At 67.3% G+C, this 13,457-nt stretch overlaps 2 protein-coding genes across 3 annotated transcripts; both read right to left on the bottom strand.

Annotated features, from left to right (window-relative positions):
* Window positions 1–121: 121 nt before the first annotated feature.
* On the bottom strand, window positions 122–11,828 carry VPS33B (VPS33B late endosome and lysosome associated). 2 transcript variants are annotated; one of them, XM_079317751.1, is made up of 23 exons: window positions 11,635–11,828; window positions 11,419–11,499; window positions 11,281–11,342; window positions 9,941–9,990; window positions 9,701–9,768; window positions 9,451–9,496; window positions 9,054–9,148; window positions 8,660–8,764; window positions 8,263–8,359; window positions 8,058–8,135; window positions 6,553–6,626; window positions 5,626–5,712; window positions 5,275–5,365; window positions 5,019–5,093; window positions 4,688–4,752; window positions 2,597–2,651; window positions 2,473–2,519; window positions 2,094–2,226; window positions 1,833–1,906; window positions 1,268–1,369; window positions 550–625; window positions 365–481; window positions 122–252 (listed from the first exon to the last, which is right to left on the bottom strand). In XM_079317751.1, the coding sequence occupies exons 1-23, from the start codon at window positions 11,728–11,730 to the stop codon at window positions 173–175; spliced, it is 1,854 nt and encodes a 617-aa protein (XP_079173877.1). In that variant the 5' UTR covers window positions 11,731–11,828; the 3' UTR covers window positions 122–172. The 2 variants fall into 2 exon arrangements, with proteins under 2 accessions (XP_079173877.1, XP_079173878.1); XM_079317752.1 differs by having other exon boundaries at window positions 11,281–11,339; window positions 11,635–11,773.
* A 69-nt stretch (window positions 11,829–11,897) lies between these two features.
* Window positions 11,898–13,412, bottom strand: HDDC3 (HD domain containing 3; the record flags this gene model as incomplete). Its single annotated transcript, XM_079317753.1, has 4 exons — window positions 11,898–12,028; window positions 12,305–12,545; window positions 12,635–12,690; window positions 13,196–13,412. 4 exons carry the CDS (start codon window positions 13,410–13,412, stop codon window positions 11,898–11,900), a joined length of 645 nt encoding a protein of 214 aa, XP_079173879.1.
* Between the last annotated feature and the right edge of the window lie 45 nt (window positions 13,413–13,457).

The following is a 13,457-nucleotide window of genomic DNA, read 5'->3' as shown; positions in this document are numbered from 1 at the left end:
GCGCACGGAGCGCGGGCGGGGCCTGCGCGTCCCCGCGCCCGCCTGACGGCTCCCGCCGGGCCGCGCCCGGCCCGCACCGGCCCCGCCAGCGCCCCCCTCACACACACAGCCCCAGCCAGGCTCGTTATCAGCACACATTTTACTGGCGCCCTTCCCTCGGCCCCTCCGGCGCTCAGGCCTTGGCCTCGATCATGGCCTCCATCATGCGGGCGCTGTTGGTGATGGCCGTGGTGAGGAAGATGAACTTGCAGCCTGTGGGAAAGGCCGGTGGGTGCCCGGGCAGTGCTGTGGGGCAGCACCCTCACTGCCAGGCCCATCCCGTGCATTTCCCAGGGCAGCCGTGAGCTTCCCCTGGCCTGCCCACCTCTCTCTTTGCCCAGGAAGCGGAGAGCCGCAATCTCGGAGAAGGTGCAGCCGCCCAGGAACACGGCCAGCACCACGCGCTGCGCCTCGCAGGCAGCGCTGTCCTCCACGGCGCTGTCTGCGCGGGAGAGCGCCGTGAGCCGAGCCAGCCCCAGCCCCAGCCCCAGCCCCAGCCCACCAAACTACCTGAGGCACTGAACTCGTTGCCATTGAGCAGCCGCACCACCTCCTCCAGGCCCTGCCAGCCCCGGCGCTCCAGCACCTGGGGTGACACGGTGACAGGGTGTCAGTGTCACGGTGTAATGCTGACAGAGTGTCACAGTGACAAGGTGTCACACTGACAGGCTGTCACAGTGGCAGGGTGACACGGTGACAGGGTGTCACGGTGGTAGGGTGACATGGTAGCAGGGTGACAGTGGCAGGGTGACAGTGGCAGGGTGACACGGTGTCACGGTGATAGGGTGACATGGTGACAGTGGCAGGGTGACAGGGTGTCACGGTGACAGGGTAACAGGGTGTTACAGTGACAGGGTGACAGTGGCAGGGTGACACGGTGGCAGGGTGACAGGGTGTCACGGTGACAGGGTGTCATGGTGGTAGGGTGACATGGTAGCAGGGTGACAGTGGCAGGGTGACACGGTGGCAGGGTGACAGGGTGCCACGGTGACAGGGTGTCACGGTGGTAGGGTGACACGGTAGCAGGGTGACAGTGGCAGGGTAACAGGGTGTTACAGTGACAGGGTGACAGTGGCAGGGTGACGCTGGGCACTGCTCAGCAGGCTCCAAGCAGGAGGTGACCATCGTCAGCCCTAGCCCTGGGCAGGGGGCTCTTGCTGGGCTCCCCAGGAGGAGGCAGGGGCTCGAGGGGACGTGCCCGGCTCTCTGCAGTGGCAGAAGAGCTCACCTGCTCGATGATCTTGCAGCTCAGGGGCACGTAGGCCCCGCCAAAGACATAGGCCATGTCCCGAGGCATTTTGAGATCATACTCGCCATCCAGCCGAGGGATCTGCAGTGACAGGTGACACCAAGGGTACAGGAGCAGCATGCCTGGGGCCTCACCCCCTCAGAGGTGAGGAGGGACAGGCACCTGGAGCACGGCTCTGTCCCCACCTCCCACCCCACCGTGCCAGAGCCACCATCACAGGCCTGGTGGGCTGTGCAGCAGCGCCAGGGACAGAAATGTCACCTTGCCAGCACCCTCAGACCTCTGTCTGAGGGTGGAGGACACAGGGCTGCCCAGTGCCACGGCAGTGTCTGAAGGGCACAGGGACAGCCCCAGCGCTGCAGCACGCCCACAGGGTCGGGGGAAGCTGGCAGCGGCCCCCAGCCCCAAGGAGAAGCCTGGAGCAGCTCTGGCACTGAGCTGTGCCCCCAAGGTGCCAAGCCTGCAGCCTGGGCACGGGCACAGGCCAAGCAGAGCTCTCTGCTCTGTGGGCACTGTGCCCAGCCAGCACCCCTCGAGGACGTACCAGCCCCAGCTTCTTGCTTATGGCTCGGAAATTACTCTTCCTGGCCAAAGAATTGAACGCATCTGTGATCTTTCCTGGAAAACATGGCAAGGAGAAACATCTGAAGAGGCTCTGTGTGTACCCCAGGCCCAGGCTGGCAGAGATGCTCAGACTGTGTGAATGTTTGGTGTTTGCCAGCCCAGCAGAGCCCACTGCAGCAGCATTGCTGCAGACACCTCGCTGCTGGCAGCCCTCCCAGGCTCCAGGGCCACGGGGGCTCACCTGCAGCACGGTCTGTCACCAGCTTGCTGACTTTGCTCTCCACAGCTGTCAGGGTCTCCCCAGCTGACTGCTCTGTCAGCAGCCCCATGCGCTTGAGGTTGTGGAAGGTCAGCAGGTGCTCGGGCCCGTAGCTCTGTGCAAGGGGCAGCAGGATGAGCGTGCAGCCCTTGCACGGGCAGCAGACAGGTGTCCCCTCTGCTCAGAGCCCCAGCAAGCACGGGGCAGGGGCAGCAGGGTCTGTCCTGCACAGACAGCTGGGCGTGCTGGGGCTCCTGAAGGGCCTGTGCATCCCCAGGAGTGCTGCAGCCCAGCACCAGAGCCAGGGGAGGGGAGGGGAACCCCCTGACACAGCTCCTGCCTGCAGCGGCTCAGCCCTCACCTGCAGGTACTGCGTTTTCAGGGAGCGGTAGTCCTTGGGCACCAGACCTGCACGGAGCACAGGTGAGCTCTGTGCCAGGCTGGGGCTCAGTGCCACTGCCCTGCCCAGCCCAGCGGGCACTCACCGTTTTCTGTGATGGACAGGAGGCACATGAGGCGCAGGCTCTCGATGGGGGACACCTGTGGGGAGCAGGGGGGAGCAGGGGGAGCGGGGGGGCAGGGGGGAGCAGGGGTGAGCAGGGTGAGCAGGGGAGCAGGGGGGAGCAGGGGTGAGCAGGGTGAGCAGGGGAGAGCAGGGTGAGCAGGGTGGGCAGGGGGGAGCAGGGGAGAGCAGGGTGAGCAGGGGGGAGCAAGGGGGAGCAGGGGGAGCAGAGGGGAGCAGGGGGGGCAGGGGGGAGCAGAGGGGAGCAGGGTGAGCAGAGAGGAGCAGGGGGGAGCAGGGGGGAGCAAGGGGGAGCAGGGGGGAGCAGGGGGGAGCAGGGGAAGCAGAGGGGAGCAGGGGAGACCAGGGGGCAGCAGGGGAGACCAGGGGGCAGCAGGGGAGTAGGGTGAGCAGAGGGGAGCAGGGGGAACAGGGGGGAGCAGGGAGAGCACGGGGCAGCAGGGGCAGCAGGGGCAGCAGGGGCAGCACGGGGCAGCAGGAGGCAGCAGGGGGCAGCAGGAGGCAGCAGGAGGCAGCAGGGAGAGCACGGGGCAGCAGGGGCAGCAGGGGCAGCAGGGGCAGCAGGGGCAGTAGGAGGCAGCAGGGGGCAGCAGGGGGCAGCAGGGGGCAGCAGGGGGCAGCAGGGGGCAGCAGGGAGAGCACGGGGCAGCAGGGGCAGTAGGAGGCAGCAGGGGGCAGCAGGAGGCAGCAGGGGGCAGCAGGGGGCAGCAGGGGGCAGCAGGGGGCAGCAGGGAGAGCACGGGGCAGCAGGGGCAGCAGGAGGCAGCAGGGGGCAGCAGGGGCAGCAGGGGGCAGCACGGGGCAGCAGGGGCAGCAGGAGGCAGCAGGAGGCAGCAGGAGGCAGCAGGGAGAGCACGGGGCAGCAGGGGGCAGCAGGAGGCAGCAGGGGGCAGCAGGAGGCAGCAGGGGCAGCAGGGGCAGCAGGAGGCAGCAGGGCAGCACGGGGGCAGCAGGGGGCAGCACGGGGCAGCAGGGGCAGCAGGAGGCAGCAGGGGGCAGCAGGGGGCAGCAGGGGCGCACGGGGCAGCAGGGGGCAGCAGGAGGCAGCAGGAGGCAGCAGGGGGCAGCAGGGGGCAGCAGGGGCAGCAGGGGGCAGCAGGGGGCAGCAGGGAGAGCACGGGGCAGCAGGAGGCAGCAGGAGGCAGCAGGGGGCAGCAGGGGCAGCAGGGGGCAGCACGGGGCAGCAGGGGCAGCAGGAGGCAGCAGGGGGCAGCAGGGGCAGCAGGAGGCAGCAGGGGCAGCACGGGGCAGCAGGGGGCAGCAGGGGGCAGCAGGGGCAGCAGGGGCAGCAGGGGCAGCAGGAGGCAGCAGGGGCAGCAGGGGGCAGCAGGGAGAGCACGGGGCAGCAGGGGGCAGCAGGAGGCAGCAGGGGGCAGCAGGGGCAGCAGGAGGCAGCAGGGGGCAGCAGGGGCAGCAGGGGCAGCACGGGGCAGCAGGGGCAGCAGGGGCAGCACGGGGCAGCAGGGGGCAGCAGGGGCAGCAGGGGGCAGCAGGGGGCAGCAGGGGCAGCAGGGGCAGCAGGAGGCAGCAGGGGGCAGCAGGGGCAGCAGGGGGCAGCAGGGGCAGCAGGAGGCAGCAGGGGGCAGCAGGGGGCAGCAGGGGGCAGCAGGGGCAGCAGGGGGCAGCAGGAGGCAGCAGGGGCAGCAGGAGCAGCAGGGGCAGCAGGGGGCAGCAGGGGCAGCACGGGGCAGCAGGGGCAGCACGGGGCAGCAGGAGGCAGCAGGGGCAGCAGGAGGCAGCAGGGGCAGCAGGGGGCACCAGGAGGCAGGAGGGCAGCAGGGGCAGCAGGAGGCAGCAGGGGCAGCAGGAGGCAGCAGGGGCAGCAGGAGGCAGCAGGGGCAGCACGGGGCAGCAGGGGCAGCACGGGGCAGCAGGGGCAGCACGGGGCAGCAGGAGGCAGCAGGGGCAGCAGGAGGCAGCAGGAGGCAGCAGGGGCAGTAGGAGGCAGCAGGAGGCAGCAGGGGCAGCAGGAGGCAGCAGGGGCAGCACGGGGCAGCAGGGGCAGTAGGAGGCAGCACGGGGCAGCTGCAGCAGGCTGGGACCCGGGGCTCACCTGCCGGTCAATGTGCTCCTCAATGAAGCTGGTGCTCTCACGGATGTCAAAGCCCTCCAGCAGTGCTGTGGCAGCGGCACAGGCAGCATCACCCCAGGGCTCTTGCTAGCCCACTGAGCTGGGCTCTGGGCTACACTGCCCTCCCAGCACCCAGGAAATGGGACCCCCACTCCACCTCACGTTCCCTCTCAGCCTGACCCTACTTAGGACCTTGAGGCAGCCTCAAAACAAGGGCTGGGAGGGTGGTGGCCACATGGAGAACACACCTGAACCTGGGGCAAACAGGGCCATGGGTCAGACTGGGGCAGGGTGGACACAGAGCAGCACTCACAGTGTTCAGCCTTGATGGTCTCTTGGAAGTCCTGCTTGGTTTTCTTTTTCATGATAGACTCACAGGCACCAATATCTACACAACCAAGAGGCACAGGGGCTTTGGAGGGGAAGGGGCTCTGCAGGCACTGTTGGCACATGCCAACAGCCTCTGCCCTGCCCCTCTGGGCACATCCAGGGCTCCTCGACCCCCTGCTCCTCCCAGAGCTCCAGCACTCCCAGAGCAGCCGAGAGCCCCTCCCTCCCCCAGCTCCTACGCAGGCTCAGCAGGCGATGCTCCTGCTTCAGTCCCTTCAGCTCCTGGGACACAAAGTCCTTCATCTGCTTGATGTCCATGCCCCGGCGCCGCTGCGGAGGGAGAGCAGGGGGTGGTGGCCTGAATGGGGGACAGAGCCCCAGGGGGGGAGAGCAGGGGGTGGTGGCCTGAATGGGGGACAGAGCCCCAGGGGGGGAGAGCAGGGGGTGGTGGCCTGAATGGGGGACAGAACCCCAGGGAGGGAGAGCAGGGGGTGGTGGCCTGAATGGGGGACAGAACCCCAGGGAGGGAGAGCAGGGGGTGGTGGCCTGAATGGGGGACAGAGCCACAGGCACCCCAGGGTGGCACTCACGTCGTACTGAGCCTGCAGGTTCCGTGACTTCTGGCTCAGGAAGCCAAACACGCTGGAGAAGTGCTCGTTGCGAATCTGGCTGAACACCTGTGGGAGCAGCATGGCTGCAGGCAGAGCCAGGGCCAGCCCCCCAGCAGCCTGCACAGCACACTGGCCACGTGCCACCCTGTGCCACCCCGAGCCCCCAGACCCTGGCTGGCAGCACAGCAGCCTGTCAGTGCCCCCCTCTGTGCATCCCACACCATCGTCTGAGAAATGCTCCCAGGGATCAGCCTTGTTAAACAGCACGTGGGCTGAGCTCCTCCACAGCTTAGCAGAAACACTCTCTCCTCCTAGGACTAGTACTGTCCTGTTGTTAAATGAACAGCCTGGGAAACTTATTTTTGTAACCTGAATAAAACCCCAAGTGGAATAATATTTTCATTGTCAAATTCCAGTTAAATACCAACCTGAATTGTGGCCAGGATGGAAAATTACTGTGAACCTTGTGAGTCAACAGGAAGGTTTTCTGTATTGCTTTCTATCCTTACCCTTTCCTATCCTTTTGATTCATTCCCCACCTCCACCTCCACAGAGGTATTTTTGTGTTGATTTTGTTTTGGATTGGTTGATTTATAATTATTTCTTGCTTTTCATCCGTGTACTTTAACCATTTAGAATTTTGTCATGCTGTGGCTGTTATATTAAATCCATTTTAGTGGATACCTTTGCCGGTGATTCCTTTAGTGACATTAAATCACTCATTTGTGACACAGCCCTGCGTGCAGGGACTCTGACAGGTTCAGAAGTGGAGCTGCACCAGGTTTCTCTGTCTGTGCCTGAACCCATGGCCCAGCAGCCCCCAGCCACTCCTGCTCAAGTTTGGGGGAGGAAATGGTCCACTCTGCCTCCTCCCAAGGGGACTCCCCGAGGCTTCTGAGGACTCACTTTGTCCTGGGAATTGAGCAGCACCTTAATACTCTTGTCAGAAGAGGTGACTTCTGGCCCAAAATCCACACTGCCTGCAGGGAAAAGTGAAGAGCTGCTTTGTCCCAGACATAGCAACATCCCCACATGGACAAACCTTGCTGTAAGAAGCAGCAGAGACAGGGCACGCCAGAGCCCAAAGTGAGGACTGTCCCTGTGGATGACCTCCAGCAGCATCCCACACTGGGACTGTCCCTGTGAGACAGCACCTGACAGTGCCAGGCACAAACCCTGCACATGCTGGCTGGGTGAGCACAGAGCCCTGCTGTGAGTGCACAGCCCTGTTCTGAGAGTACAGCCCTGTTCTGAGAGTACAGCCCCGTTCTGTCCCACTCTGAGAGCACAGTCCCGTTCTGAGTGCACAGCCCTGCTGTGAGTGCACAGCCCTGTTCTGAGTGCACAGCCCTGTTCTGAGAGTACAGCCCTGTTCTGAATGCACAGCCCTGCTCTGAGTGCACAGCCCTGTTCTGAGAGTACAGCCCTGCTCTGAGTGCACAGCCCTGTTCTGAGTGCACAGCCCTGTTCTGAGAGTACAGCCCCACTCTGAGTGCACAGCCCCACTCTGAGAGCACAGCCCTGTTCTGAGTGCACAGCCCTGTTCTGAGAGTACAGCCCTGTTCTGAATGCACAGCCCTGCTCTGAGTGCACAGCCCTGCTGAGAGTGCACAGTCCTGTTCTGAGTGCACAGCCCTGTTCTGAGAGTACAGCCCTGTTCTGAGAGTACAGCCCCGTTCTGTCCCACTCTGAGAGCACAGTCCCGTTCTGAGTGCACAGCCCTGCTGTGAGTGCACAGCCCTGTTCTGAGTGCACAGCCCTGCTCTGAGTGCACAGCCCCACTCTGAGAGCACAGCCCTGTTCTGAGTGCACAGCCCTGTTCTGAGAGTACAGCCCTGTTCTGAGAGTACAGCCCTGCTCTGAGTGCACAGCCCTGCTGAGAGTGCACAGCCCTGCTGAGAGTGCACAGCCCTGTTCTGAGTGCACAGCCCTGTTCTGAGTGCACAGCCCTGCTCTGAGTGCACAGCCCTGTTCTGAGTGCACAGCCCCACTCTGAGTGCACAGCCCTGTTCTGAGTGCACAGCCCTGTTCTGAGTGCACAGCCCTGTTCTGAGTGCACAGCCCTGCTCTGAGTGCACAGCCCCACTCTGAGTGCACAGCCCTGTTCTGAGTGCACAGCCCTGTTCTGAGTGCACAGCCCCACTCTGAGTGCACAGCCCCACTCTGAGTGCACAGCCCTGTTCTGAGTGCACAGCCCTGTTCTGAGTGCACAGCCCTGCTGTGAGTGCACAGCCCCACTCTGAGAGCACAGCCCTGTTCTGAGTGCACAGCCCTGCTGTGAGTGCACAGCCCTGCTCTGAGTGCACAGCCCTGCTGAGAGTGCACAGTCCTGTTCTGAGTGCACAGCCCGGTTCTGCCCCACTCTGAGAGCACAGCCCCGTTCTGCCCCGTCACCATCCCCAGGCACCCACCACACTTGATGCGGAAGGTGTCGTCCACGAGCCCCTCGTAGACCACCTGGGAGCAGAGTGCTGTCACGTAGTCCGTGTCTGCAAGCAGAGCAGAGCCAGGCTGCCCTCCCGCTCCTCCTGCCACCCCACAGAGGCTTTCCCTGCCCCTGTGGGGCCCTGCTGCCCAAACTGCATCCCCCCAGCCGCTGCCCTTGCCTCAGCCCACCTCTGTCCATGAGGAAGACGTGTCCAATCTCAGGCTTCCTGCCCTGGCCTTCGCTCTCGCTCTCCTCCTCCAGGTCCCGCCACAGCTCGTAGCTCATCTGTGAGGGGCAGAGGGGGCAGGGCAGCCCCAGGCTCCCACCAAGGGCCCTGACACACAGCAGGACTCGCCACCAAAGCCAGGCACAAATGCTCCCCCCCTTAGGGCACAGGGGGCTCCACCACGCCCCAGCGAGCAGCAGCCACCCCTCCACTGCCCACCTCGGCACATGGGACCCCCCAAAAACCTGCCCAGCAGGAGACGCAGCACAGTGACACCTCAGTGGTGATGTGCTGCCCTGTGGCTGATGGGGTCCAGGTCCCTGCACCCCTGCTGGGGACCCAAGGGGTGCCAGCCACACCTTAGCAGAGCGGCCGATGCCGTAGGTCTTCCCAAAAGGGCCATAAAGGGAGTTCAGCAGCTGCAGGGCTCTGGCCACGGGGTTGATCCAGCGGTGATCTCCCTCCTGCAGGACGAGGGAGTGAGTGTGGCAGCAGGCAGGGAAGGACTGCCATGGCAGGGGACTGGGCTGGGCATGGAGATTCATCCCAGGAACACAGCGGGATGCCCCAAAGCTGCTCAGCCAGGGGCAGAGGGGCCACTCCCAACAAAAGCTGCCCCTGGGGAGCACACAGGGCCCGTGGTGCACTGAGGGGCTGAGCAGGACACCACACACCTCCTCTCTGAATAGCACCTGGTCCCCAGTGAGGCACAGGGCACAGCAAGGGCTGTCACCCCACCCGTGTCCCACTGACCAGAAAGTAGTCACGGAAGAACTCGGGCAGCTCCATGCTGATGATGTCTTCATCCAGGGGCAGCAGGTAGAAGGACCATTCATCACAGGTGACATCTGGGCTCAGGACAGGGATAGGGGACACTTATGCAGCCCTGGGCAGGAAGAGCCCCAAGAATCACAGCAGCCCCAAAACAGGGCCTGTGGAGCTTCAGGCTGCATGGGTGGCAGGACAAGTCTCCTCTCCTCAGGCAGAAGAGAGGGGCTGATGCTGTGTGGGCACACAGCTGTCAGCCCTGAGAGAACCCGTGCTCCCTGCCCACCTTCCTGTCCCTGCCCACACAGGGATGCCAGTACTGGGATTTAACTGGAACCACGCAGTGCCAGCTGCCCCGAGCCAGCACTGCAGCCCCACTCACCACCAAAGACCCCTTCTTCCTCCAGCACCATCTCACAAGCATAGAACTGCAAGGGAAGGGGAGACCCTCAGGGCCAAGCATGCTCTGAGCAGGAAAAGCTCTGGAAGGGCCCAGCGCCCTTCCTTACACAACACTTGGGTTTACTTAAACATTTCTGGGTTAGAAGCAAAAGCTTTTCGTGCCTATAGAAGGAGTGGGAGGTGCAAAGACTGGGCAGGCACAGAGTGACAGAGGAATGGGTCCCACTGACCTTCTGCGGGCTGAAGATGATTTTGTACTTCCTGCTCCTCCCTGACATCTTGTCAGCGTTGACAATATCTGTGAACAGCCCGCACAGCCCCTGCAGAGCTGAGCCACCCACGCTGCCAGGCACAGCTCCCTCCGAGCCCAGTGATGGCCCAGGTGAGAGCCGGGGGCTCGCCGGGAGCCCCTCGGGCCCGGGCACAGCCACGGCCCGGAGCAGCCGGGGCAGCACCGGGGCCGCACTCACCCGCGATGAACCGCATGGTCCTGACCCGCGGCCGCACCAGGAAGCAGAACCTGGGAGACAGAGGGGAGCGAGGGCTGCCGGTACCCGGGGCTGCTCCCGTACCCGGGGCTGCCGGTACCCGGGGCTGCTCCCGGACCCGGGGCTGCCGGTACCCGGGGCTGCTCCCGTACCCGGGGCTGCCGGTACCCGGGGCTGCTCACGAACCCGGGGCAGCCGGTACCCGGGGCTGCCGGTACCCGGGGCTGCTCCCGTACCCGGGGCAGCCGGTACCCGGGGCTGCCGGTACCCGGGGCTGCTCCCGGACCCGGGGCTGCCGGTACCCGGGGCTGCCGGTACCCGGGGCTGCTCCCGTACCCGGGGCTGCCGGTACCAGGGGCTGCCGGTACCCGGGGCTGCTCCCGGACCCGGGGCTGCCGGTACCCGGGGCTGCCGGTACCCGGGGCTGCTCACGGACCCGGGGCTGCTCCCGTACCCGGGGCTGCCGGTACCAGGGGCTGCTCCCGTACCCGGGGCTGCCGGTACCAGGGGCTGCCGTACCCGGGGCTGCTCCGGACCCGGGGCTGCCGGTACCCGGGGCTGCTCCCGGACCCGGGGCTGCCGGTACCCGGGGCTGCCGGTACCCGGGGCTGCTCCCGTACCCGGGGCTGCCGGTACCCGGGGCTGCTCACGAACCCGGGGCTGCCGGTACCCGGGGGTGCTCCCGTACCCGGGGCAGCCGGTACCCGGGGCTGCCGGTACCCGGGGCTGCTCCCGTACCCGGGGCAGCCGGTACCCGGGGCTGCCGGTACCCGGGGCTGCTCACGGACCCGGGGCTGCCGGTACCCGGGGGTGCTCCCGTACCCGGGGCAGCCGGTACCGGGGCTGCCGGTACCCGGGCTGCTCACGGACCGGGGCTGCCGGTACCCGGGGCTGCTCACGAACCCGGGGCTGCCGGTACACCGGGGCTGCCGGCTACCCGGGGCTGCTCACGGACCCGGGGCATGCCGGTACCCGGGGCTGCTCCGTACCCGGGGCTGCCGGTACAGGGGCTGCCGGTACCCGGGCTGCTCCCGGACCCGGGGCTGCCGGTTACCCGGGGCTGCCGGTACCCGGGGCTGTCCCGTACCGGGGCTGCCGGTACCAGGGGCTGCCGGTACCCGGGGCTGCTCCCGGACCCGGGGCTGCCGGTACCCGGGGCTGCCGGTACCCGGGGCTGCTCCCGGACCCGGGGCTGCCGGTACCCGGGGCTGCCGGTACCCGGGGCTGCCGGTACCCGGGGCTGCTCCCGGACCCGGGGCTGCCGGTACCAGGGGCTGCTCCCGTACCCTCCTCTGGAGCCCCGGCGCGGGGCACTCACTCACTGGTCGCTGGCGCCGGGGCCCGGCCGGGTCTCCACCTTGTACAGCTTGTCCACGTCGTGCTGCTGCGGGGACAGGCGCGGGGTGGGCGCGGGCGGCGCTGGGCAGCGGCAGCGGCGGCCCGAGCGGGGCCCGCGGTACCTTCAGGATGGACACGTTGGCGATGCGGTCCAGCGGGCTCATCAGGTCGGCCTCGATGAACAGGTCCTTCCTCCCGGGGAGCTGCGGGCAGGCGGGCATGGGCCGGCGCCCCGCGGCTGCCCCGCGCCGCGCCCCCGAGCCCGGGGCCGGCACCCGTCCCGCCCGCTCCCCTCGCCCGCCCCGCTGCGGGATCCCCGCCCCGGGCTGCCCCCACACCTGCTCCAGCAGGTAGACGAGCTGGTCCCGCGCCAGCCGCTTCAGGATCCCGAAGTCCGGCGGCTCGGGCGCGTCGCGCTGCCCGGCGAGCGCCATGGCGGGGGCCGGCGCGGCACCCGGAACGCCCGAGCAGGGGCGCGGCGCGGCACCCGGAACGCCCGAGCAGGGGCGCGGCGCGGCCGGAACTCGCCGGCGCCGGAAGCGCGCGGTACGATAGCAACCCAAGGCCGCCGAGCTCTGAGCACGTTTATTGGCCGGGACGGTCACGCAGGCACGCCGCGCTCCTCGAACAGGCGCTGCAGCGCCCCCTCCAGGGCCGCGCTGGTCCCGCGCAGCCCCGACACCACGCGCGCCGCCCAACGGAAGTACTCCTGCACGCGCTCCGCCGACCAGCCTGCGGGGACACGCGCGACGTCACTTCCGGCGAGGTCATACCGACACCAACCCCAGCCCCGAGTCCTCGAACACGGCCCCACACGCACGGAAACACAGACACAAACAGAGACACAGACAGACAGACACACAGAGACAGACACACAGAGACAGACACACACACAGCGTCCCCGCTCCCACCACTGCTGCCCCGGGGCTCCTGCGCCCCTCGGCACAGCCCGCAGCTGTCGCCGTGCTGCTGCCCGGTCCCGGTGCCGGTCCCCGCCGCGGGCGGTACCTCGCGGGGTGCAGCGGTTCAGGTCCCGCAGGTTGTGCAGCTTGTCCGCCAGCTTGACCAGCTTGGCGCGCCGGCTGCAGGCGGGAGCGCGCTCGATCTGCAGCCGCTTCCGCTCCATCTTGGGCAAGCTCTTGTCGTCCGTCACCTCCTCCACCACGCGCCGCACCTCTGCGCCGAACCGCTCCTCGATCTCGGGGAACGTGGTGTCCGTGTCCTCCACGGTGTCGTGCAGGAGGGCGGCCTGCGGCGGGAGGGGACGAGGGGCACTGCGGGGGTCCGGGCCGAGCGCCGGGGAACGGGCAGGGAGGGCAGGGCAGGGCAGGGCGTTACCTGCAGCACCACTATGTCCGTCACGCCGGCCTCGTGTGCCAGGATCCTGGCGACGCCTGCGGCGAGAACGGAAAGGTGGCAGGAGGCACCGGGGAACAGGCCGCTCCGGCCGGGACAGCGGCTCCCGGGGGTGGCACGGGGGCTGTCCCGCACGGTGGGCAGGGAGGCTCCCCGAGATCGACCCTGGGCGGGGGAAACCCCACGGGCACGTCCAGCGCCGTCAGTCCTTTGGCTGGGCAGCAGGAAGGTCCCAGGCGCCGGCACTGCCCCGAGGTGGGAGCTGCCCCCAGGCCTGGCAGGTGCGACTGTGGCACAGGGGCCCCTCAGCAGCTCCCGTGCGCCCCATCCACAGCAACGCAACCAGACACAGGGCTGGGGCAGCGCCCGGGGCTGCGGTGCCTGGGAAGCGCTGCCCCATCGGCTGAAGGACACGGCACGGGAGAAGGGACTAAAGCCAGGGCCTCCGGGGACCGGCAGCGCTCCGGGGCAGCAGGGGTCCCGGGGACGAGGGAGAGAGGGGTCGCAGGGGTCTCCCGGGAGCGGGACGCGGGGTTTCCGCACCGATGGGGTGGTTGATGTAGGGGGTGCCCTCGGGATCCAGACGCCGCTGCTCCTTGTGTTTCCGAGCTGCAAAGTCCACCGCCTCCAGCAGAAGCGCCACCTCGGAACCCACCCCCGGGGTCCCGGAGCTCATCCCCGCGGCCTCGGAGCCCACCCCCGGGGTCCCGGAGCTCATCCCCGCGGCCTCGGAGCCCATCCCCGGGGTCCCGGAGCTCATCACGGCGGCCTCGGAGCCCATCGCCGGCCCCTCGGAGCTCATCCC

Source organism: Erithacus rubecula (assembly GCF_903797595.1).
Source record: "Erithacus rubecula genome assembly, chromosome: 14".
NCBI lineage: Eukaryota > Metazoa > Chordata > Aves > Passeriformes > Muscicapidae > Erithacus > Erithacus rubecula.
The sequence above is the reverse complement of the archived record's forward strand: the minus strand, read 5'-3'. Positions and strand labels throughout refer to the sequence as shown.

Coding starts and splice junctions, on each gene's coding strand:
- VPS33B (XM_079317751.1), bottom strand. CDS start 11,730: ATGGCGCTCGCCGGGCAGCGCGACGCGCCCGAGCCGCCGGACTTCGGG. Junction 9,497..9,700: donor TCATCTTCAGCCCGCAGAAG/GTCAGTGGGACC, acceptor CTTCCCTTGCAG/TTCTATGCTTGTGAGATGGT. Junction 253..364: donor CTTCCTGGGCAAAGAGAGAG/GTGGGCAGGCCA, acceptor CCTTTCCCACAG/GCTGCAAGTTCATCTTCCTC.